The 22,642-nt window shown below is 53.0% G+C and overlaps 10 protein-coding genes across 10 annotated transcripts; 8 read left to right on the top strand and 2 right to left on the bottom strand.

Moving 5' to 3' along the window:
* Positions 1-165: 165 nt before the first annotated feature.
* On the top strand, positions 166-1,621 carry PG998_003933 (uncharacterized protein; the record flags this gene model as incomplete). Its single annotated transcript, XM_066870751.1, has 2 exons — positions 166-307; positions 363-1,621. 2 exons carry the CDS (start codon positions 166-168, stop codon positions 1,619-1,621), a joined length of 1,401 nt encoding a protein of 466 aa, XP_066734501.1.
* Positions 1,622-3,230: 1,609 nt separating this feature from the next.
* PG998_003932 (uncharacterized protein) lies at positions 3,231-5,469 on the top strand (the record flags this gene model as incomplete). The annotated part of the gene is made up of 2 exons (XM_066870750.1): positions 3,231-3,665; positions 3,739-5,469. 2 exons carry the CDS (start codon positions 3,231-3,233, stop codon positions 5,467-5,469), a joined length of 2,166 nt encoding a protein of 721 aa, XP_066734500.1.
* Positions 5,470-6,558: 1,089 nt separating this feature from the next.
* PG998_003931 (L-xylo-3-hexulose reductase) lies at positions 6,559-7,653 on the top strand (the record flags this gene model as incomplete). The annotated part of the gene is made up of 3 exons (XM_066870749.1): positions 6,559-6,678; positions 6,796-7,491; positions 7,636-7,653. The coding sequence occupies 3 exons, from the start codon at positions 6,559-6,561 to the stop codon at positions 7,651-7,653; spliced, it is 834 nt and encodes a 277-aa protein (XP_066734499.1).
* Positions 7,654-8,178: 525 nt separating this feature from the next.
* PG998_003930 (uncharacterized protein) lies at positions 8,179-9,074 on the top strand (the record flags this gene model as incomplete). The annotated part of the gene is made up of 2 exons (XM_066870748.1): positions 8,179-8,923; positions 8,950-9,074. The coding sequence occupies 2 exons, from the start codon at positions 8,179-8,181 to the stop codon at positions 9,072-9,074; spliced, it is 870 nt and encodes a 289-aa protein (XP_066734498.1).
* A 1,045-nt stretch (positions 9,075-10,119) lies between these two features.
* Positions 10,120-11,127, top strand: PG998_003929 (Cutinase; the record flags this gene model as incomplete). The annotated part of the gene is made up of 3 exons (XM_066870747.1): positions 10,120-10,586; positions 10,707-10,864; positions 10,964-11,127. 3 exons carry the CDS (start codon positions 10,120-10,122, stop codon positions 11,125-11,127), a joined length of 789 nt encoding a protein of 262 aa, XP_066734497.1.
* Positions 11,128-11,609: 482 nt separating this feature from the next.
* Positions 11,610-12,476, bottom strand: PG998_003928 (uncharacterized protein; the record flags this gene model as incomplete). Its single annotated transcript, XM_066870746.1, has 1 exon — positions 11,610-12,476. The coding sequence occupies one exon, from the start codon at positions 12,474-12,476 to the stop codon at positions 11,610-11,612; it is 867 nt and encodes a 288-aa protein (XP_066734496.1).
* A 443-nt stretch (positions 12,477-12,919) lies between these two features.
* PG998_003927 (NAD(P)-binding protein) lies at positions 12,920-14,111 on the bottom strand (the record flags this gene model as incomplete). Its single annotated transcript, XM_066870745.1, has 3 exons — positions 12,920-13,043; positions 13,135-13,628; positions 13,689-14,111. 3 exons carry the CDS (start codon positions 14,109-14,111, stop codon positions 12,920-12,922), a joined length of 1,041 nt encoding a protein of 346 aa, XP_066734495.1.
* Positions 14,112-14,740: 629 nt separating this feature from the next.
* Positions 14,741-15,127, top strand: PG998_003926 (uncharacterized protein; the record flags this gene model as incomplete). The annotated part of the gene is made up of 2 exons (XM_066870744.1): positions 14,741-14,884; positions 14,936-15,127. The coding sequence occupies 2 exons, from the start codon at positions 14,741-14,743 to the stop codon at positions 15,125-15,127; spliced, it is 336 nt and encodes a 111-aa protein (XP_066734494.1).
* Positions 15,128-18,056: 2,929 nt separating this feature from the next.
* PG998_003925 (uncharacterized protein) lies at positions 18,057-21,052 on the top strand (the record flags this gene model as incomplete). The annotated part of the gene is made up of 3 exons (XM_066870743.1): positions 18,057-18,850; positions 18,982-20,309; positions 20,370-21,052. 3 exons carry the CDS (start codon positions 18,057-18,059, stop codon positions 21,050-21,052), a joined length of 2,805 nt encoding a protein of 934 aa, XP_066734493.1.
* Positions 21,053-21,733: 681 nt separating this feature from the next.
* On the top strand, positions 21,734-22,463 carry PG998_003924 (integral membrane protein-like protein; the record flags this gene model as incomplete). The annotated part of the gene is made up of 3 exons (XM_066870742.1): positions 21,734-21,803; positions 21,921-22,304; positions 22,384-22,463. 3 exons carry the CDS (start codon positions 21,734-21,736, stop codon positions 22,461-22,463), a joined length of 534 nt encoding a protein of 177 aa, XP_066734492.1.
* Between the last annotated feature and the right edge of the window lie 179 nt (positions 22,464-22,642).

Here is a 22,642-nt window from a genome sequence, read left to right as displayed (position 1 = left end):
GACTTCTCGCTTGACGAAGAAAATCTCATTCAACTCCTTGATGGTGTCCAACCTGTTCAACCCAATATCCAAGCTTCACCCCTCCAACTCAGCAGACGACGCCGTGCTTAGCCACTCCGTCACTGCCGTCGGAGGAAAGCAGATACGATGATGCGTCTTTCCAAAATGCCCCTCACCACCAGCTGGCTACAACAGGCCAGGCACGAACTCCCGCCTCGATGCGCGCCAGTAACTCGCGCGCTGCCCTCCATGAAAGCTGGCAAATGGCTTCCATGCCGCTGGATGGCATCGATTACCCGGACTGCATGTTATTCCCTTCTACGCCACCTTCGCACCAATTCTGACTGACTTTTAGCGTTTAGTGAGTCGCGCTTTGTCCGACTTGCCACCACCCAATACAGCAAAACCATCTGGGAATGAGTCTGTCGATGCCAATCTCAGAAAAACTCAATCGCCCGTGGAGCGTTTCCGCTCCTTTCCCAGGAGACCGCTGACTGTGACTGACATATCGTCTGGCGCATGGTGCGAGATGCAGTACTGGTACACTCTGACCACCCTACCTGGCGGTAGGAAGACGCGGACTGCCGCCATGCGCGGAGGCACCAAAGTCCACCAAACTTTGGAAGATCAGGTGCATACCACTGTCCAAGTCCAGATTACGTCTAAGGAAGAAGCATTTGCCTTGCGACTATGGAACATTATCCAAGGCCTAAGAACCCTTCGAGATACTGGATTCACCCGTGAACTAGAAGTTTGGGGGGTTGTCAACGGGCATTTCGTCAACGGCGTCATTGACGAAATTAGCTACACGAATCCCAATGCAGAATTCGGGCAAGACTCAGGCGCCGAGGACCAAGTCGCACAACAGCCATCGATCAAGACCTTCTTTGGGACAAATCAACGTCATGTCTACTTGACTGATGTCAAGACCAGAGGCGCGACCACTTTACCGTCAGGTGCTGCGATCCGTCCAGCCAAGGTCCAGCTCTTTTTGTATCACCGGCTGCTATCCGACATGGCGGCCACTCGATTGAACTTCTCTACTGTCTTTACTCGCTACGGCCTGCGAGCCGATGTCCGCTTCTCAGACGCGTTCATGGCAGAGATCGGGAATCTGCACGACGAGGTGTTCTACGATGCCGATTCTGACATGGAAAGCACTGCTTCTCAAGGCAACCCGCCTGGGTCTGCCTCTATCTCGCAGGGTCAATATCCAGTTTCGCCGCCCGACCTTGAGCCCACGATGACTCCGCCACCGGATCTGATCAGATACAGATCGCTCCAGCAGATTGTTCCATTGCTTCAGTCTGAACTACAGGCTACTTTTCCTCAAGGTAGTAAGTCGATGGGTGACTTATTATCGATTCAATATCGTCACCGGAGCGACGGCCACATCATTGGCAACCAAGTCTTTCCTGTCGATATTAACGCATTAAACAAGTATCTCGACTACAATCTTGCATGGTGGGAAGGCCGGAGAGAACCCGATGGTGTCGCAATTGAGGAGGCCTACAAATGCCGAACGTGTGAATTCGCCGAATCCTGTCAATGGAGGAAAGATAAAGAGGCGGAAGTCCTTAGTCGCTCAAGACAGCGGGCCCTTGCCAGATCTTCGAGCTGATTTCCGCAACGTTGCTTTTTTCGATATTGGGTAAACCGATATCGATCTTGCGCTTTCCTTCCTCGAAGCATTGAATGTGGCGTTTATGATATACTCCAGGATGTCTATTGATTTGCGCCGATCAATTGTCTTCCATGCCAACGAACAAGAGCTCGTGCAGGACACGATCTCGCAATCGTGCCCATATATGGACAAGCTCCTGGTTGTCATCGCCATTGCTGCGACGTACATCTTGTTGCCAGGGGCTTCTCTTAATGATGGCGTCCAGCTCAAGAGTCGATCAAAACTCTGTTTCTGCTCATGTCAGCCGATGGATTCATAGCTACACGAAGTTGCACCTGGCGTCGCGCCGCCGGCCCATGGCGTTGCAATTGTGCATCACGGTCGGTCCGTGTCCGGCGCCTCAAGTCGGTAGGAAGGTTCTGTGGTCCAGCACAAGGAATGAGTGTATTTCTTTGACGAAGCCATGAGATAGCGATGCTCGTTCTAGGGGGCTTTCATGGTATTTCAATTTACTGCCGCGTCACAGAATCTCGGCAGGGGCGGTTTCGGAGAAAGCCAATCGGTTTCCATTTCCATATCCCCAGGTCGCTGGGTCCCTCCCTATTCGTCTTCCCCGCCGCGGCATCCCCCTAATCTCAATGCGTGCACCAAACCCTGCCAACCCCCGTTGCGTTTACCAAGAAGCCCCCATCCTTTGGAGAGCACACGTCAACTTGAAACCTTTAGTTGCGGCTTCCATCGTCTAGTATGCAAACCCATCACAAGCGGCCACTATCCGGGCTAGCCGATTCATTTCCAACAACGGATGGAGTCTGGACTCGGTATCCAACTTACTTTCCACCTCAGTCAATTTAACTGTTCATGGTCCAGGATGATGATGGGCGCGGCAGCCACCAAATGACGCCAACAAAGATTTCTGCCATGCGACTTGCATCTCGGCTGCATGAAACATACGCGCCCCGGACCACATCGGCAGTTTCTCCCACGGAACAAGCCGTGCAGCAATCAATGCCTCTCCACACATTGGACTAGCCACGTTCTACACCCACAATGCTTACGCTTTCGAACAAGTGGAACTCAAAACGAGGCTTCTCTTCTAACCGTCGAGATTCAACTCCACCACCGCGAATGCAGCTACCTACGCGTATTTCCAGGGCAATAAGCTGTTCTATTGATAGCCACCACCGGAGACCCTGCGCATCAGCCTGCTTAGCACTAGGCATGACCGGCGCCGCCAAGTGGGATTCCTCATGCTGACTTAACCGACTTTCATGCCGCAATCCATGAAGTCCTCTGGGGGAAGGATACTTGTTGTTGCGAATTGTTTCTTGCGCTTGGGCTCTCCTCGATCTCCGTACTTGCTAAATATACCGCTCATGTTCAACCCGAAATTCTGACTTGCTGGTTCTGATCTTTTGTTTGAACTCTTAATGCCTATCGAGAGGGTTCGACACCATACAGGCGTTTCCTCTCTAGTTTTGCAACCGGCTCACCAACCCGAAGCATGCCTCAAGCGCCCGACCAACTCACGCCTCTGTCGCCGAAAGGGATCGGGGCGATGCACAGCGGACGACTAAGCTCGTTCATCCCTCCGAATATCAACTCCATGAATGCAATTCCGTCCGCCTCGCGAGTGCTCTCGCCACCTCCCACACCAAGGAGCCCAATGCTCCGACCAGACAGACTATCGTTGAGACTGAAGAGCAACTCAGGAATGGCACTACACACTAACGATAATGCCTTAAGCCAATACACCGACTATAATTGCTTTGGAAGGTCGCCAGGCACCTTTGATGCCACCTCGCCAGGCCTGCCATCTCCACCGACAGACGACAGATTCGCATATTCCGCCCGTAGTGCCAGCCCCTTTAGCCGAGATGTTCCGATCACCCCCAGCGGCTTCACATCTTGCCTCCCCTACATGGACTTCTTAGGTCGGGATGTTTTCCAAATGGCACTGGACAGTCCCGCCGTCATGCGCCAGCTACTACACTACTGTGAGAAGCAAGGGTGTGAGGAAAACGTCGAGTTTCTTATCAAGGTATGAAGCCTCTTTCTGCCTTACGACGGCTGCTTTATTCAATCTGGATTCCATCATTAACCATGATGGCTAGATTCGCGAGTATGCACAAGCCACAAATGATATGACGGTGGCCTTGACAAGTATTTCTACGCAGTATACATCTCTTGGCGCTACCAAGCCCGTCATGTTCCCATCTCTCGTATCCAGGTCACTAAACTCGGATATTAAGCGTATCGCCCACGCCACGATACCTGGCTTGGAAGCAGTCTTCTCGGAGGCTCGGGCTCATATCGAGAACCGCTTGTCGACTGATGTCTTCCCGGGATTTGTCAAGAATCAGCTGGTTCAATGCACGGTAAATGCGCTGGAGACCGGTATGGCTGGGGCTTCCTCGTCGCAGCTCGAGTACCCTGGGCTCGGAACGAGCTTTTGTTTAACAGATGCCATGAGCGCCGACAATGCCATTCTCTCCGTGTCGGACCACTTCGTCTCCTTAACTGGACACGCTCGCGCCGATATCGTGGGCCAGAACTGCTCCCTGCTCCAGGGGCCATTTACGGACATCGAGGCCCTGCGACGTATGCGGGTTGCAGTACGAGAGGGACGAGAGGCAGTAGAGTTGGTTCTAAATTTTCGAAGGAACGGCGAAGCGTTCTGGAACCTTTTATTCCTGCTGCCCCTAAAAGACGTGCAGCGAGGACAGATTCAGTATTGGCTTGGCGCCCAGGTGAACGTCTCGGAGAACCTGGACAGCCGTAAAGATCTGCTACGCGCCCTCAATGCGGGCGCGCCGCTAGAGAGTGACCCCATCGACAGCTCGACGTCGGACGAAAGGGATTCCACCGAGAACTCCTCTCGGCCCACGGCGAGGGAGAGAATGCGGGGGAACAGCAGCGCGCGCAACAGCAGCACCAGTAGCCAGCCAAAATCTCGCCGTCTCTTCGACAGCTTCCGCCGACGCGCTGCCTCGACGACAGCAGCAGCGGCTCCCCCGCAGCCCCTCTTCGACGCCTCGGAACCGATGCCTAATCAGCAGAAGATGCCTAAGAACTCCCGCTTTGCGGCCCAACGGTACCAGCCCCGCGCCCAAGTCAACGTCTATCCCACCGCGTATTCGCACTACATGGTGTTACGTTACGTGGCATCAGATCCATCGCCTTCACCACCAGGCGCTAGTGGTATGAACGGATGTCCCTCGCACAATGTGGCGACCCCTGCCTCTGTGTTAGGATCAAGCACCTCATCAGCAACTTCGTCGTCAACATTGGGCTCGGCAACGTCTTCGTCGCCCCTGGGCGGAAAGAGTACCAAGAAGCACAGCTCCAAACTGCTCGTGGCCTACTATAATGAGGCAGCCGTGGACCTGCTTTCGATCCGGGCCGACGTGACGGGCGCCGACATCTTCCACGTGCTGGCCGACAAGGCTCGCTCGCCAACGGTGACGCGGTCATTCAAGAGCACCGTGCGCGAACGTCTGGCTGACGGACTCTCCACGACGATTAAGATGGTTCTCGACCGCAGCGGCAGCAGCAGCAGCCGTCCCGGGCTTCTTTCTAAGCGCCGGCGGAGCAGCACAGCAGGAGCGAGAACGTCGACGTCGACGAGCCCGCGCCAGTCTATGCAGCAAATTATTGGGCAGAACACCGGCGAGTCGAATGAGGCGATGATCACCACATCGGCGGCAGCAGCTGAGAAAAAGAACCAAGCGACCGGGAAGACGCCCAAGAACGACAATCTTTTCAGTCACTGGATACCGCTCAAGAACGCCATGGGCGTTACCGAATGGGTTGTGCTCCTCCTTACACCTATACCTAGCCCGTAAAGAAACCCAAGAAAGAAACAAAAGAGAAAGAGGGGATCATCCCAGGGATTTAATAATATGGTTAGGGTAACGACTACGGTATAATGGCGTTCGGACTTGGACATGCAAACATGCATCAATACCCCTCACGTTTAATGACTTAAGTAATGAAATTAGAACTGGGGGACTGGGAACTGGATGCAACTCATTGCGAGATTGCGTCGTCTTCCAGTCCCTACGATGGGCTTGGAAAGACCGACAATGGGTCTCGGTTTTGAAATAATTCTGAACATAGTACTCTAGTCATACGTAGAATTTTCCTTTGTGTGGTCATCATGGTCGAGGTTCGCTCGAGCCGGTGAGGTAAACTGCGAGGGGTGTGCAGATCATGGATCGTTTTCCTTTCCTTTCTTTCCTCCAATTCATACTAGGCTGGTCCGGCAGAAACAGAAGACTTAGAGAGAACAAATTACCAATAGTAGCATAGCCATTTGGGCATTTTGGTTTGAAGTTGAAAGACGGCTAAGGGGCTTGTTCGTGGACAAGGGGCCGCCCCGCCCACTGCCAGCTCCAAGTGCCAAGGCATGTGTTTGTTCCCTTGCCTCCGCTCCGCTTCTCTTCTCCGGATCTCTCCCCCGCGATGTTACCTCAAGCAGCCGGAGGAAGGGGTTGGGGGAGCTGACTCTGACGGCTTTCGGCGTTTAGTGTAACGCCGAATGGGGTGGTTTAACGCCGCCGGCTTGTCGTGCGGCACGGTTTGTTGGCCCTACGATTTACTGCTGTGGAGGACGATCAACGAACGGGCCGCTAAACTCGTCTTGGGGCCGACCCGAAATAGCGAGAATGGACCGGGCCATCGGCGGGAGGCGCGTCCTGCTGGCCGACTGCTGGCGATCTCTTGACGTGGTATGATATTGGGCTTGGCTGCGGGATATTTAAACACGCCTGTTTCCGCCCTACCGCCCCGTCATATGGACAGACAGGATAAGGACTTATACTTCCATTGAAGATTGCCTATCTGTAACAATTATCTTCCAAATCGATCCGACAAACAATCGGGCTTCGTTTATCATTTTCGGCAACAAGCCCTCAAGGAAAAGGAAAGGGGAAATGTCAACATCTTCTTCCGAGTTTAGCCTCCCCTTGGAGGGGAAGTTGGCCATCGTCACAGGGGCAAGCCGGGGCATTGGCGAAGGCATTGCGCTTGAGCTTGCCCGCCGCGGGGCTTCGGTAAGTCAGCCGTCAAGGGATAGCCATCACCCTTACGTCATGTTATCCAGACTTGCTCTTGCTTCTTCTATCTCTTGGCTCTTTGCTTGGGGGGGTGACTAATTGACGAGTTGACAGGTTGCCTTGGCGTACAACTCCACCGGCAGCGAACCCAAAGTCCGCGCCCTGGCCGAGCGCATCCGGGCGCTGCCACACGCCGCGCCGACCTTCACGGTCCAGGCCGACATCTCGACCACCGAGGGCCCCGTGCACTTGATCCGCAACCTGCAGGCGCAGTTCCGGGCCGCGGCCCACACGGGCGACGGTGTCGTCCACCCGCAGAAGCCGTTCGTAGTAGACATCCTAGTTAACAACGCCGGCTGCGAGCGTGTCGTGCCGCTGGGCCAGATCGACGTCGCCGACTACAACGAGGTTTACGACATCAACGTGCGCGGTGTGATCCTGCTGACCCAAGCCGCCCTGCCGTACCTGGCCTCGAAAGGCGCGAGGGTCATTAACATCGGATCCGTGGGCGCCCGCGCCGGCTTCAAGGAATTGAGTCTGTACTGCTCGTCCAAGGCGGCCCTCGAGGGGCTGACGCGGTGCTGGGCCGCCGAGCTTGGCAAGGACGGCGTCACGGTCAACTGCGTCAGCCCGGGCCCCGTCCAGAGCGCCATGCTCGAGAAGATCCCCGCCGAGATCGTCGAGATGCAGAAAGCGCAGACGCCCGTGCAGAACCGGCTGGGGACGGTCGACGAGGTCGCCCGCGTGGTGGCGGGGCTGGCAGGGAGGGATGGGGATTGGATTTCGGGGCAGGTCGTCAGTGCCAGCGGTGTAAGTTTCAGAAATGTTTTTCTTTAGGTATCCCGTACCTTCCTTGCCTGCTCCTTCCGTTCTCTCTGTTCTGGGCTTTCGATACGGCTTGTTATTTTCACCTTTTTGGACATGGAAATCTGCTAACTTATTATGCGTGGGTAGGGTTGGGCTATGTACTGAGGGGAGGGGAGGTAGAGGTGAAGGTGATCGGCATATGAAGTTGTAACCATGAGGTATGAATACCATAGAGGTCCCATATAGAGCTATTGTTTTCCTTCGGGGATCTTGGAAGGCGGTACTCATTAATTTTCTGTTTTCCTCTCGTTGTGGATATGCTTACTGCTGTGGCATTAGACCATCAGACATCTCATCTGAAACAATATGCTGCTCGGCTTTTTCATTCTTCTTCCCAATTTTACGCTCTACATCTTATTTCTATATTTTCGTGAATACAGCTGGTTGGACACCTCCACTTTCTAAATTCTCGACTTGGTCTAAGTTTGATATACTATCTACAACACAGCGTTTTGTCCAGCATTTTACCTTCAAAGGTGCAGCATTACCTTGAGAGAAAGAAGCCAATAGGTCAATATCCCAACATTGACAGCTCTAGAGGATCGCATGCTCAAAATGGATAAGGAACAACGACAGAGTAGACCAACAACAATCAAATTGAAACATAACGGCAAATGCTACTCAAACAGAATGGCACCACCCGAGGCTCGCTCGGAACGTTACGGCGGTTACAGCTCTACTTTTAACTCGTATGATTCTGCTGAATCCACAGTTGTTGTGAACACCGACAACTGCCACGCAGCATCCCGGAAGAAACGCCGTCAACTTACACAATCCGACTCAGAGGGCGAGGGAAGCCACACGCCGGGTAAAGAGTCTGAGCACGAAAATAGCATCGTGTCTCCCACTCAGCAGCCCATGGATATAGTCCAAGACGAAAAGCACGACAGTGCGCTGAAGAGGGATGAGTCAAGCCTGCTCGTCCAGAATCACGAAAGTAATTCGCCTACGGACTATGGCGGTGAGCCATATTGGGGTCTAAACACCAGCGCCATCCAAGGCCTTGTTAGCTTGATGGACAAAGCAGGACGAGAAGAGCAGCAGCAACGCATCGAGGCCGAACGAAAGCTGGCAGTCGCAGAGACCGCCTTGGCAAGCGCCAGGCTAGATCTGGCCGATGAACGCAAAGCCCACGGTGACACGAAGTCCAGAACCAAAAGGCTACAATTGGAGCTTGACGAGTACAAAAAGACTAAAGAAGATTGTGACCATGAGCATTCCAAACACAAGGCAGACATAGAGCAAAGGAATGAGGAGCTTCGACGCCAACTCCAAACCGCCATAGACGAACATGACTCTGAGAGAAAAACAGTGGCACGTCTCCGAACCGCAGCCCACAAACAACAGCAGAAGCTTGATAAAGCCGCGAAGGACAGTCAATCCAGGGCGAGCAGATCACAGGCCTACAAGTGAAAATCAACGAGCAGGAGAAGTTGCTGGAGGCACACAAATTCGAGATCAAGAACCTCAAAGATGACTACAAAGCGAAGTGGGACCACCTCGAGGATGTTATCAGAGCGCGATAGATCTCGCTTCACTGGCTGTAGTTGGGCTGCATCTTCGGAAATAATTCAGACAAAGACTTAGCATAGTTCGGGAAATTCGATGGACCATTTGCCATACACAAGCTGATATGAAATGATAGCTTGGTGTGATGTGAGCCGAGTCGTAAGCCTAAGTGGCATCGGCCAAGCCGGTAGGCATCAGTGGGAGTCTATCATGTGGACGGGTCCAGTGTAGGACCTGCCGAGGCTTGAAAACCCGGGGAACGTTCCTCCAAACCTTTTGTCCCCCCGTTCACTCCTTTCCGTACGAGCCTTTTGTGCGAGCAATACGAGGTCCAGATGAGCTCTTCCGTTGACAAACGCCCGTTGGAGATGGACAGCGGGGGATTGCTAGCAGCTGCGGAAAAGAGTAGCGCACCCAAGCCCAAACTCTATCTGCAGCTTCCGAAGTCGAGAACTTGAAATGAAGTGCAAAAGAAGGGCAGTGTCTGTAGCTCAGGCCAATCGAAGTGCGGGTGCAAATGGCGATCATCAGAGGAGATGGGTGCAGCTCATGCTCCATGTAACATGATTGGACAAAACAGCAAAGCGCCGGCACTCCGGCCAATGGCGAAAGAATAACTTTGAAGAAGGGACAATCACCATGGGAGATTACCTGGAACCCTCTTACCTGTGCCCCGAACCAATGCAATCGTCCTCCCAAATGACATCTGTCAAGTAGTTCGAGAACAAACAAGACTTCACCGAGCCAACGGCTGGTGCCACGGGCGCGCCGCCAAGTCATACGGTCAGGCGCTCCAAACAGTCCTACCTCCTGTTCCGCACCGTCCGCCCTTGGCCAGTGAGCCCCTCGGGTCCTCTATATAAACACGACGATCTGTCTAGCTCACCGAGATATGGATAGCTCGTCACTTTCTTTGAGTCGTGCCATCCTCCTTGCCAAAGAGACTCGACCCCCGTTCCTATTCAGGGACGGTGTTCAGTTGATTGCGCCCCATACTAGTGCTAATTGATAATTTAACCCTCCTTTTCGTCCTGTCATAATCATCGCGGTTGGCAGTTCACCATGAAGCTCCTCAACCTTGTCGCTCTCTCGCTCTCGCTCTTGCCAGCAGTTTCCGGTGCACCCCTAGACACCTCGGGCCCTTCTCCTCTCGTCTTCCAGCGGCAAAACCAGCCCGCCAACCAGCTGCTCAGCTACATCTTCCAGCTCTTTCCCGTCAACGTCGCGCTCCGGGACGCCCAGGGACTCCTCACCATTGCCGAGAAGGCCTTTGCGCTGCTGGCGGGCTTCAACACGGTCGAGAACGATGTCGAGACCGGTGTCTGCGGCGACATCGTCGTTATTTTTGCCCGCGGAACGACCGAACCCGGCAACGTCGGGAGTCTGGTCGGGCCACCGCTCTTCGGGGCGCTGCGGAAGCGCATGGGCGCAAACGGCGGCCAGACTCTCGCCGTCCAGGGCGTCGATCGCTATGATGCGTCCGTCACGGCCTATTTGCAAGGCGGTGATGCGTCGGGGAGCCAACAAATGTACGTTTTGCCATCCACCACTAGTCCATGAGGCATATGAGCACTCGACATAGAAAGCTCTGAGACAATTCCACATAAGTTACCGTCCAGGTGAGCTGACAATGGCCGAACCCCAAACAGGGCCGATCTAGTATCGAAGGCGATGAAACAATGTCCATCTTCCAAGATCGTCATGTCGGGCTACTCTCAAGGAGGTCAGCTCGTGCACAACGCTGCCAGACTTCTCCCGGCGTCGACCATGGCGGCTGTCAGCTCCGTCGTAATTTTCGGCGATCCATGTAAGTCTGCAAATGCACATATTCCACTTTTCTCTTCCCCCTCGATCCCTTCTTTCCATCTTCCCGCTCAATGGCATGCATGGCTAATTTGACAACCAGACTCGAGGTTTCCGGTCCAGGGGGCATCACCGGGAAAAGTCAGGATCTTCTGCCATCTAGGCGACGATATCTGCGTTGATGGTGATATCATTCTGCTACAGCATCTGACGTACTTCATGGATGTCGATGAGGCTGCGACGTACATCTTGGCAAACGCTAAGTGATATTGGAGACTGGCTAGGATAATAATACTATCAAGACTTGCTCAAGGTAACCAAATATTAATCCAATTAATTAATACAAATCCCACGAGAGGCGAACAACTTCTGCCCAACAGATGTCCTGAAACGTGGCGTCCGCTAGTTCAACCACTGGGAAGAACAGCACCGCAGTCCTTATTGCCCACGCCATGCTAACTCTAATGCCAATGAGGTGTCCAGGGAGGTGGCTGGTAGGCAAAACAGAAGGGGAAAGAGGAAAAATCAAAGAGAAAGAAGTACTTTCAATGCGGGTTGAACATGTGACCGCAGAAGGAGTTGGACCCTCTTGCCTCTAAGTATAATACACAGAATATTACCACGCTTTTGGTGATGGGCGTGGATGCGAATAATCGAACAATATTCCAACTACCGTTTCCGCATCAATGTCACCGCCCATCCCGATCCAGTGACACCAAGCCGTCGGCACCTACGTAGGCTGGACCCGTTCAGCCCCGATTTGTGCCTTGCAAACTCGCTTCAATGAAACCATCTTGGTTGTCATTCGTTGCAGTTTCATCACGCGGGAGTAATGGTGCCAATTCGCCGCGGTGGAACTTCCGCATCAGACGGGAATCTGTTGAAATCTGACACCGATTGGATTGCCGGACCGGTTCCCGGCTTTGACGGACGGCGAGTCTAGATTCCTCGGTGGCGCTAGTTCTACCGTTTCTCATCTGCTTTCTCAAGACTACCAGAGAGTCATAGAAGGCCATTTCCGCGGGAGCCAAGTACGAGGGTATTGGCCGGTGCATGTACGGCAAGACGTAGCAAATGGGCGGCAGTTCGAGAAACCTCTTCGAGAGTCGGACGGCCATTCGGTTGCTCGCTGGTTGTTGTTGCTGAGGCTCGAGCGGCTCATCGAGTAGGACGACCATTCGGTTGTTTATCTCCTCCTGCTGCTGCTGCTGCTGTTGTTGTTTCTGCTGCTGGTGACGCTCAATCAGCTCGTCGGTGGTGATATCAGGGCTGTCCTTGTAGAAGAGCCGCATGATCCCATGGTCTAACTTCTTCTCGACACTGGAGTAGCAAACGTCGAGACCTGCCCGCACGACCAGCTGCAGGAACATTTGCGCGCCGATAAATGGTGTGGCGGACAGGAATATAACTGTCATGATGGAGGTGATTCCTATGGACAGCATCCAGCGCTGCTGGCTCTGACTCTGGCTCAACTTGGGCGTCACCCATTTGTCAGTCGCCACGGCGGCGAAGAAGACGCAGAGGATGAGGTATATGGTAAGAGCCACGGAAATAGTGGTGTTGTTGGCGCCAAACGACGGTGTGGAGGCCGCAGTTGCTTCTGCAGATACGGCCATTCTTGGCGTTATTCTCATTGGCTGGGGGAAGGCCATTAGCCCGGCGAATCCTCCTGGTAATCGTAGAGGTGCCATTTCTGAATAAGACGGATCATCAATACAGTAGGAAGGTTCTTGTGCAATATTGGTTATCAAAACAAAAAGAGACGAAGGGAGAGTTGGCTTCGTCTAGGGTGGAGAAGTTATAAAAGCATACAAGAAGACATCTCCGAAGGTATTCCAGAATCTCGGATGGCTGAGTGCACCGACGTATGATCTACCTATGGGAATCTTGAACTCTGTCGGTGCTAGCCTTTAGACCTGCCTTGTGTACACCCACGACTGGCTTTGTGTCGTGCTTTTCTTTTATGATATGCCTAATAGATACAAATGCCCATTCTCAAAGCTTAAAACGCTCCAAATCAGTACCAATGGTATGGGTTGGGGTAGAACAACTTATAAGATCATGATCCGAGCAGATACTTCAAATCAAACGACCGATCCACATCCTGGAATAAGGTGACAGTCTCGTCCCAGAGTCTCTTTTGCGATTTCTCTCCCTCTGCTGATGTGACAAAGCTCGACGTCCTGTTACAATTACTTCATGGGTTAGCCAATCTCATGATCATTATATCGCTTTCTCTCTTTGAGTTGTGTTTGAATATGTTTGTGAACATACGGTTTTACCTCCTGCTCGCTAATATATGCACCTTGACGATCATGATGGCCACAGGCCGCGTTCGTGAGGCAATATCCACCCTGTGTCGGTGTCCACGCCAGTACGTGGTTAATGAAGGCCTGTCCAGGCATCACGTGGGATCGGTGCAGCGCGCTGGTGCAAAACCCGGGGTTGACTGCGTTGATTGTCACAGGACTTTTGCCACTACTAACGGAAGCTGACGCCGGAGATACTTGAGAGCTCAGCTCTCGCATCCAGAGTACGTTGAGCAGCTTGCTGGTGTTGTAGCGCTCCATGTCCCCTTTCTCCCCGAAACTCGACTTCTCATCCAGCCGCTGCAGGATCAAGGGAGCGGAGCGCTCGGAGAAAGGGGTCCAGAAGTGAACCTCAGAGGCGACGATGGTGAGGCGTGATTTTCGGCCAGTCTGCCTCGCCGTCTGACGCAGGGAGGGTAGCAGAAGAAGGGAGAGATAGGCGGTGCCCAAGTGATTGACCTAGTAATATCAGCTATACGCTTTGCGCTTGTTTGATCAACTTTCGATATTAATGCATACCTGGATATTGGACTCGTGCCCAGTCTTGGTTCGAACAAACTCGAGTTTCTTGACGCCAGCACTCAAGATGACGACATCCAGGCGATCAAGCTCAGCTCGAGCCCGTGTTGCGAACGCCGCCATGCTCTCGAACGACTCGTAGTCAACCTCCCAGATCTGGACGTCACAAGCGACGGGCTCGGGGCTGCTCTGCTCGAGAATCTGCTGTTTCGCAGCTTCAGCATTGGTGGCGGCGGTATTTCGTACTGCTAGGATCAGACGCGCTAGGCCGTGGGCCGCCAACTCCTTGGCGGCTTCGAGGCCGAGACTACCGTTGCCGGCCCCCGTGACGATGGCGGTCTGGCCATCAAGTCGGATTCCCAGCGGCAGGGGCTTTGGCTTGAAAGTGAGCTGCCTGTAGATATGGCCAAACTGTGTCCCCATAGTGTGTTTGTGCCTATAGGTGAAAATAATTCATATCAGACATGAAGCATAGCAAGATATTTTGGGGGAAGGTGGACTATTTAGTAATTATTATAATTTAATTTCTTAGTACAACTCCTACTTGTAGTACAACCATTCATCGCCGATCCCGGCTTTTGCTTAATGTGGCGTTGTATTGCACCCGTCTCGGGACAACGTTCCGTGCCGTCGACGGCTTCAATAGTTCGCCCGAGCCCGCCAAGCCGCAGCGTAGTCTGGCCGATCAATACCTGCATGACATGCGTATGGTCTGAAAGAGGTCTCTATACTAACCATTTTTGTGCAGGACCAAATGTTTACACTTCTATGACTGGTTCAGCCATAACATGTTGCTGATGGCGTAGTTGGCATTTGGAAAAAGGGGTGGTTAATTGACAGGGGTTACTCCTTCAACACTGCGTAATCTCAATACTTTTCAACCTGCTCAAGTCTTCCAAACAGTTTCTGACAGCCCATTGTTGACTACCCACATCAGTTTCCATTTCCTACCCCCGAATGTCCTCGCACCAATCATCTAATGTGGATGAAGTAGACCAGTCTGACATGGATTCCACGTCCTCTTTATCAGTCAGGCGCCTATTCAATTCGCCATGCACCCAGTCGCACAGGACGAAGAACAACATGAGGGGGAGGTAGGGCGATATGAAAAGCAATTTTGCGGAAACCTTGATACCCCTCCAGGCGCCCTTGGTAATATTCTTGGCCACGTTCTTGGCCGCCTTCATCAGCCTGGGGTCCCGCAGATGCTCGGAGTTGAGGTTTTTAGCATTATTCAGCGATCCTAGTATAGGAAGCTCGCTGATGGAGATCCTGCGCTTATCAGGCTTCCTGTTCTGGTCATGATCGAAAAGGCACTGGCTATGCGTATTCCGTATGGAGATTTGACGCCCCAGATTGACGAAGGTCGGAACGGCGGTGGCCGTGGTGACTGCCGTAATAACTTTCTCATGCATTTCCCCGCCGACCAGAAACGATAACGGATGACGATGATGGAAGTAGATATGAGAATGTGTCTCTGGCAGTGAAGTACTTCTAGGATGGAATGTTAAAGATAGACCCAGCCAATTAGGTATCGATATATATTCATAGCCCTGAGATATCGGAGGTACATCTAAAACGACCACCTCGCGGGAGCTCATAAACTCTAGCAACCGAATATACGACCCGTTGCTATCTCCCGTGAGAACCGGAGATTGGATTTTTGATGTTTTACCCAACTTGTGCGTAGTTACGTTATTGTTAGAGGGAATGAGGCTACCATGGGTTTTTCGAACCTTCTTCGATTACGTTTTCACGGATGCTTTCGTGCCTCTTTCAAAATGAGTAGCCCTATAATTCAGGTATCTAAAGTATAAGCACGTTCTAACCTTGTACCGTTCTAACTACTGGGTCAATACTATGTCTATTCACCTGGGGATTAAAAGTCCAGGGCGTATTATAAGCGAACTACCCCCGGGAGACTTGTCAAGATCGATAATAAAACTCATACCCTCCGTTCTTACTCCAGGAACATGATTTGAGGCCTACGAAAGTGCTTGTTCCTCGGACTAAGCTCTCACTCTCTTATCAAACTTGACTATATAAGGTTTTCGTCATAAATGATTCGGAAACTGTGTACAAGAATTTGGTTTTGCGGCTCACGTAAAGATCCTAAGAGCGTTCTTTCATAATAGGGTTACACATCTCCCTAGACTTTCGCATTGTAGATGTCGAGATTCATCTTTTTACCCTAACCCTTCCAACGTCGTGCCAGTAAAGCGACCTGTCCCAAGCAGGAAGATAAGTAAATGGCGTAGGGTGGCATCCGATACTATGGGCTGGCAGTGTGATAACCAGATCAGATCAGAGCCTGGCGCATTGGGTAAAAGACATGGTTCAAAGCCTGGCAGGCCCACTTCATCGAGGAGGAAAAAGCGATCGTTGCCTGTTGGAGCCGATAAAGAAGGACTGGAATGATGTTCACATAATATTGAGCTCGACTCTGTCACGGCCGGGATGGCACACATCAAAGCAAACTCGGTCACTTCATGTTTCGGGCGTCAGACTGAAAATGGTAGCTAAGCTGCCACCCCAAGTAGTCACTCAGTAGACGCGTCTAGGCAACCTTATCTCATGCCCCTGTCGTCGAAGGCTCTCTGAGTCATGTTTTCATCGACCTGATCGGTCCGGGAGTCCTCGGTGGCTTGAAGTGCTTATGAGCCTTGGTGGCAATCCTTATGACTCGACGAACGGAGCCAGGAGCGACTTGGCCATGGAGTATTGGCATTGGAATGGACCGTAGAGGATGTTTGTCCGGCTGGCCGGCTTCCTAGAAACAGGGCTGAATGGGATTCGAAACAGCTGAGGACTTACCACGATGGAGGCCGATAGGAGGATCGATGCAGCTAGTAATCAACGCATCGGGGGTGTACCTCGAGGAAGGCGTGTCTGGCACGCAAAGGCGAAAAAATTTGTCATTTTTCAAGGTAGTAGATTATCCAGTCATATCGTATTCGGAAGTTGTGACCCCATGTGCAACATGCTTCTGGAGGTGTGGCGAGTAAGAAAATGGAAGATTGGATGGTTGATTATCAGTACATGGAAGCACAGGTTGTGTTCGGCCGTGGCTTCTCGCAACTCGGAGGCTGGGGTGCGTGACGGTTCAGGATCCGAACAACAAAACTGGGGCGCAGAGAATGAGGAGATCGTCGTTCCCTTTTGAATTGAAACGTCAAACGCTTCTGACACTTTAGCCCTGAACCCTGTCGACCGCGCCTTTATCTTCTTTTCTCGCCATTCGCCCACCCGGGCTGCTACCATGCAATCTGATTTCCGAACTTGTTCATTGCGCTAGCCAATCGAAAGAGACGCCCGACTTGACTGTGGTCACGGACAAAACATGCGACGGCCCTGTCGTGATTGAAGCATCAATTTTAGATGGCTCCATTTGCTTGGCGACCCTCCCCTGCCCAGAACCCTGCCGCGCAGGAAATCCTCCGCTCTACTGCCCAGCAGCCAGTATGTGTGTAGATCAATGTCCTCTCCTCGGCCGAGTGTGGCCCTTGGGCAATCATATGGGGTAGAACAGGGGAATAATGCATCCTTGCCGCCTATCTATTTCTGGACAACCCTGGGTTTGGCGCAGTTGCGCAGTTGCGCAGCCATACTGCCATGACTGACTCGGGGGCCTTGTGGAAGAAGCCGCAGCAGCTCAAAACACACGATAGAGCCTCATCTCAGCTGGGTGGGAGCGGGAGTGCGGGAGTTGTCACCCCAATCGAAGAAATCGCCGAAGCGAAACATCCACATCCATTGGTCCCCTATGCGACGTCATGTTTAGCTCGTCCGCCTTCACATGAATGATGCAACGCCGTGAAACGGAAATCAGCTTCTTAAGTGTTGGGTTCTATAGTGGCCTTTACCGGGATCCGTCCACCCACCCCATTGCGGCCCTTCAAACACGCCATATCAAGCTTGTCACTTGAGTTCAACCCAGCTCCCGGTCAAGCGAATACGCCGCTATGGTGATGCGCATCCTCGACTTGCGGGCCTGCCAATCACCCATCCATCCATCCATTCATACTGACCCCAACCTGATCGATCCGCACAGATCTTTCCGAGAACCAGCCTATCATGTTTCTCGCCCATCCAGCACCCGCTCTCGGCTCGACTTGATTTAACACTGCTGCGACCCCCAGACATGGGTTTCAAGGCTGTTGATGGCTGCTTCTAAGTTTCTTCCAACTCCTGAAGCATCACTGCTCTTTCCTTCACGTCCTTGGACTGATTCCCTTTCGGCCCGCTGGCTTGGGTACACTTCGTTCTTTAAACAGTGTAATTTTAATGTCAGTCGCAGGCGACCTTATTTCAAATCTCTATACACACATACCGGCACCCCTCCGACAAACCTAGGCGCCACACACCGGTATGATGCCGTCGACTACCGGACAGGCCCAAAGCCCCAGGTGGCTGCAGTGGCGTGCCTATCTGCTGCCGTTTGCGCTTTTTGGCTTGCTTTTCACCACATTCACTCTATATAGCTCCAGCCCGCGCGAGAAGGTCACGAGCCCTCTGTTGAGGAGGGCTCTCGCGGAGCTCGTGTCACCCGACACCCTGCAGTCGATCGAGCGGGATGAGAAACTGCGGAGGAGCTACGTCGAGGTGGTCGACCTCGGCACCCGCGCGACCGAGTGGCTCACCGAACGGTATCCTGTGCTGGAACTCAAGGAGACAACCGAAGCATTGCGCTTTCATTCCCGCTCCGTATCTGGAAACAGCGCCTGGGCCAACTTGGGCCGTCGCGACGTTGCCCCGACTGCCGATGACCTCTCAGCGGAAGTCTCGAGCATAACCCAACGAGGTCTGGGTGACGCCATTGGAGATGCCCTGTCCAACGGCTTGAAAAGCATCACCGATGGTCTCTCCAAGAACGTAGCAGGCGCCGGCATGTTCCTAGGCATCGGTCTGGGTGAAGGGGCCGCATCAAGTCTCAACTTGACCACGATGCAAAACGCAAAGGCCATCGGAGCCAAGGTCGCGGCGGCGTCTGGCATGGAAAACACCGGGCTCAACCCAACCATTGAAAGTACCAGCAGCGGTTTGGCGGCTACACTTTTGCAATCCGTTGATTTCTCATCTCTGACTTCCGGCACGGATCTGAGTGGGCTGACCGGCCAGCTCGGGCCTGCCGCCAATGGCCTGGCTGTGGGAATCGGCAACGGGTTGGTCAAGGGCCTCAACCTCGGCAAGGCCAATACGGGAAACCCTACCCCGGCCACCGGCCAGAAACCGCCTACACGCCGCCAGACATCTCCACCCCTGCCACGTCCTCGGCCGCTGGTGGTATCTTAAGCAACATTTCTCTACCCGACATCGCGAACAACTTTGGCTTTGGCTTGGTGGATACTGTCGCCAGTGGCGTCGACTTCAACAAGATCAAGAGCATGCTCGGAGGCGGCATTGACACAAGCCAGCTCACGGCGCAACTGGGTCCTGCGGCCTTGGGTCTGTCTTCGGGAATTGGCAACGGCCTGGTGAACGGCCTGAAGATCAACGCGGTCCCTCCCCCGACCGGCAACGACATTCCTAACGTGGCAAACTCGTTCGGGTACGGGCTGACCAACTCAGTGGCGTCCAACATCAACATCAGCGACATTGGGAAACAACTCTCTTCCCTTACAGGGGGCGCGGGCGGCGCTTTAGGAGGCCAAAGCTTGGCGCAGATCCTTCCCCCTGCTGCTTCAGGTCTTGGCAAGGGCCTTGGTCAGGGCATCGCTGTTGGTCTGGGTGCCCAGCCTGATCCTGGTGACATCGCAGTCAAAGAGATGCCTAACGGCGGCATCGACTTTGACGGTGTTACTCGAAGTCTGGCTTTTGGTATCACTTCCCGACTACTAGCCAATGGCACGGTCCAGAAGATAGCATCAGACCCTAACATCATCGGACTCGGAGGATCGGGCGGAGCGGACGCCTCGAAGCTGCTTGGCAACATCAACATTGGCCAAGCTGCCGGCGGTCTCGCTCGTGGGTTCATTCAAGGAGCAGGCGATGGTATCACTGCCATGGGAGGCATCAAGGCCCTGATTGATGGAAACGCAAGCAATGTGACCGACATTCCTCTGACCTCTCTGAACATGGACGACTCGTTGGGAGGTGCTGCTGTTGGACTGGGACAGGGAGCGGGTAGTCAAGGTGTTGCCGTTGCTAAGCTGCTAGTCAGCCAGTTCAATGCCCAGTCGGCTAAGCGCAAGCGAGATCAGGAATCGACTGGTCTGGTATTACGACGGGCGGAGGACGCCTCCCCATCGAAGCTCTTAGGTAACTTCAACCTTACGTCGTTCAACATCTCTCGTTTGCTTGAAGCCGACACTGTCTCCACCATTCTCCAATCGGGCATCAATGTCCTGAGCTGTGAAGGCGTTGCCGGTCTCGCGCTGGTCGGTCTTGGCCTGGTACAGTCCGGCACCATTGATACCAGTGGAGATATGAACCTCACTGCCTTCAAGGATCTGATCCCCAAAGGAACAATCCACTTCACCAATGATGGCATGAACAACTATGAAATGGACGCCTCGCAGCTTATCGACAAGATCAAGCCTCTAAATCTGGGAGGTATCAATGCCAGCTTCAAGGTTAACGGTAACGGCATCGTCACTACCGTCGTTGTCACGGCCCTGCATAGTAAGTGAAACACAGTTCCCTCGTGGATCTTTGGATGATCCCTGACTCTAGATTCATTAGTTGCTCTGGCCATTGGCGTTATGCTTACTGTCCTTCCGATGGTTATGGGCGTGGAGGCTCTTCAAAACATGCTCGGTCGCATCGGCAGAGGCCATTCCCTTTCCAAGTACGACAAATGGATCAACATTTCGTGGTTGTTCATCATTGCCCCGTCTATCATCCTTCTGCTCATAATGGGCATTGTGGGCCGTGGAAACGCAGGGCACTTCCGTTCGGCGCATACTGTAAGCTTCTTTCCTTTTGTACACTCATCTCCTCCCATACCATTGGGGGTGGTCTGGCCATTTGTTAACCAGCTTTGGAACCGACAGATCATGGGCCTTCTCACTGTGTTGCTGACCCTAGCCTGCACCGGGCTGCATTTCATCGTCAAGATCAAGCAAACGGGCTCAGACATGCTTGTCAAGGCCCGCGCGGTCTCGAACACGGTCCTCATCTTCATGGTCTTGACCACGAGCATCCTGGGCTTCACGGAGCTCAGCGAGCTCACCGTCTGCCTGGTTCAGGTAATACCGTTTACGGGCGCCATCGCCATGGGGTTCGGCGTCTTCCAGACGTTCTCCATCGGCAGCACCGTCGCCGTCATGGACCTCGTGCAGATGTTCAGGAAACCCAAGAAGAGTGGCAGGCAAACGGGGAGGAATGACCTGGAGATCAGCGCTCCGGCACTGGAGAAGATATGATCTCTGATGGATGCGGAATGAAAACCCCCTCATCATGTCGATGCTTTGGCCTCTTATTCCTCCAACTTCTTTCTTCCTATCCCTTTTATTATTCTTTAACGTTGACGACTCTGAACTTCGACTTCTATTATTCTCACTTACATCATTGCTGCCAATCCGAACATCACCGAAGTACATACCCCTCGCCTCGCCCGAGAAGGAGAGAGATTGTGAAAGCGAATGACTGCAGCATTTTGGGACTTCGTGTTTCTTTCTCTTCTTCTTCCGCTACTCTACCCATAGGCTAAACCCCCGTTACATAGAATAAAACACATGAGGCAAAAGTGTTGGATGTTGTAGAGTGTCAGCCGACAATTTTGGTGGTTGAAGGCGGGAGAGAATAGGAGGTTCACAAAAAGAACCGGGGTTGGCTGGCTGGCTTGGTTGGGGTGTTTTGCACGGTGTTTGTTTATAGTATGATGGTTTAATTGACACATGGTCCAATTTCGCACCAATACATAAGAAAATGCGACGCTGATAAAAAGGAGCCTCACAGCATCCTCCGCTGATCGTGATAGCCTGGTGTCACGTAGGTTCAATTCACTCCTTCCTGAGTTCAGTCTGCCGCTCCGACACTTTTTGTTCATTTTCAATCATCGCTTTATTCCGCACTCTCTTACCTTGTACTCACTAACGATCACCATGGGCGCCACGTCGAAGCTCAACACCGTGTACGTTGTGTACTTTATCATACATATCCCGGTGCTCTTCTGTAAGTCCGGGTTCTCTTTTCTTCCCCACATGACACGTTTTTATATAGCGTATCGTATATATATATTTATATATATATATAACTATGCATCTTTATCTAACTCAATACCCAACCCAGGCGTCGACCTCGTCGCCTTCTACCCGCCGGCCTGGTACGCCGCCACGGGCCCCCTGGCGCCGCTGGGCCAGCTGCGCGCCTACTACCTCGAGAGCTACAAGGACCAGTTCTTCCAGCCCTCGGGCGTGCCCAGCTTCTTCGCCCTCTTCGCCTTCTTCGAGCTCGTCTTCCACCTGCCCGTCTCGGTCTGGGCCGTGCGCGCCTTGGGCACCAAGGCGGCGTTGACGGGCAAGGACGAGCTGCTCCTGTTCCTGTACGGCGTGGAGACGGCCTTGACCACGGTCACGTGCATGTGGGAGGCGTACGGCTGGGACGAGGCCCTCATCACGGGGGCCGAGAAGGTTACTTTGATCGGGGGGCTTTATGGGAGTTATTTCGTTGTCGGTAAGTCCCCCCCCCCCTCACCTTTCTTCGTTTCTGGGAGCTGTGGTTTGTCGTGCTGACTGTGATCGATGGTATATAGCTTTGGTTTTGACTATCGATATGTGGATGCGACTCGCCAAGAAGCTGGAAGCTGCGGACAAGGTCAAGAAGGCACAGTAGGTGGTTGCTTGGTTACCTTCGGTTACATGTAATCCTTCTTCTGGAGCGGGGGTGAAAAATGGGCAAGAGAAATATCGTTGTTGTGGTTACTTGTACATTCATAGCTAGATTCGTGACTAGCCCCTTGAGATGATTATATGATGCCCCGTCAACTCCCCCAGTAAGCAACAATCCCAAAG

Source organism: Apiospora kogelbergensis (genome assembly GCF_038363985.1).
Source record: "Apiospora kogelbergensis strain CBS 113332 chromosome Unknown utg000002l_segment0_segment0, whole genome shotgun sequence".
Classification (NCBI taxonomy): Eukaryota; Fungi; Ascomycota; class Sordariomycetes; order Amphisphaeriales; family Apiosporaceae; genus Apiospora; species Apiospora kogelbergensis.
The sequence above is the reverse complement of the archived record's forward strand: the minus strand, read 5'-3'. Positions and strand labels throughout refer to the sequence as shown.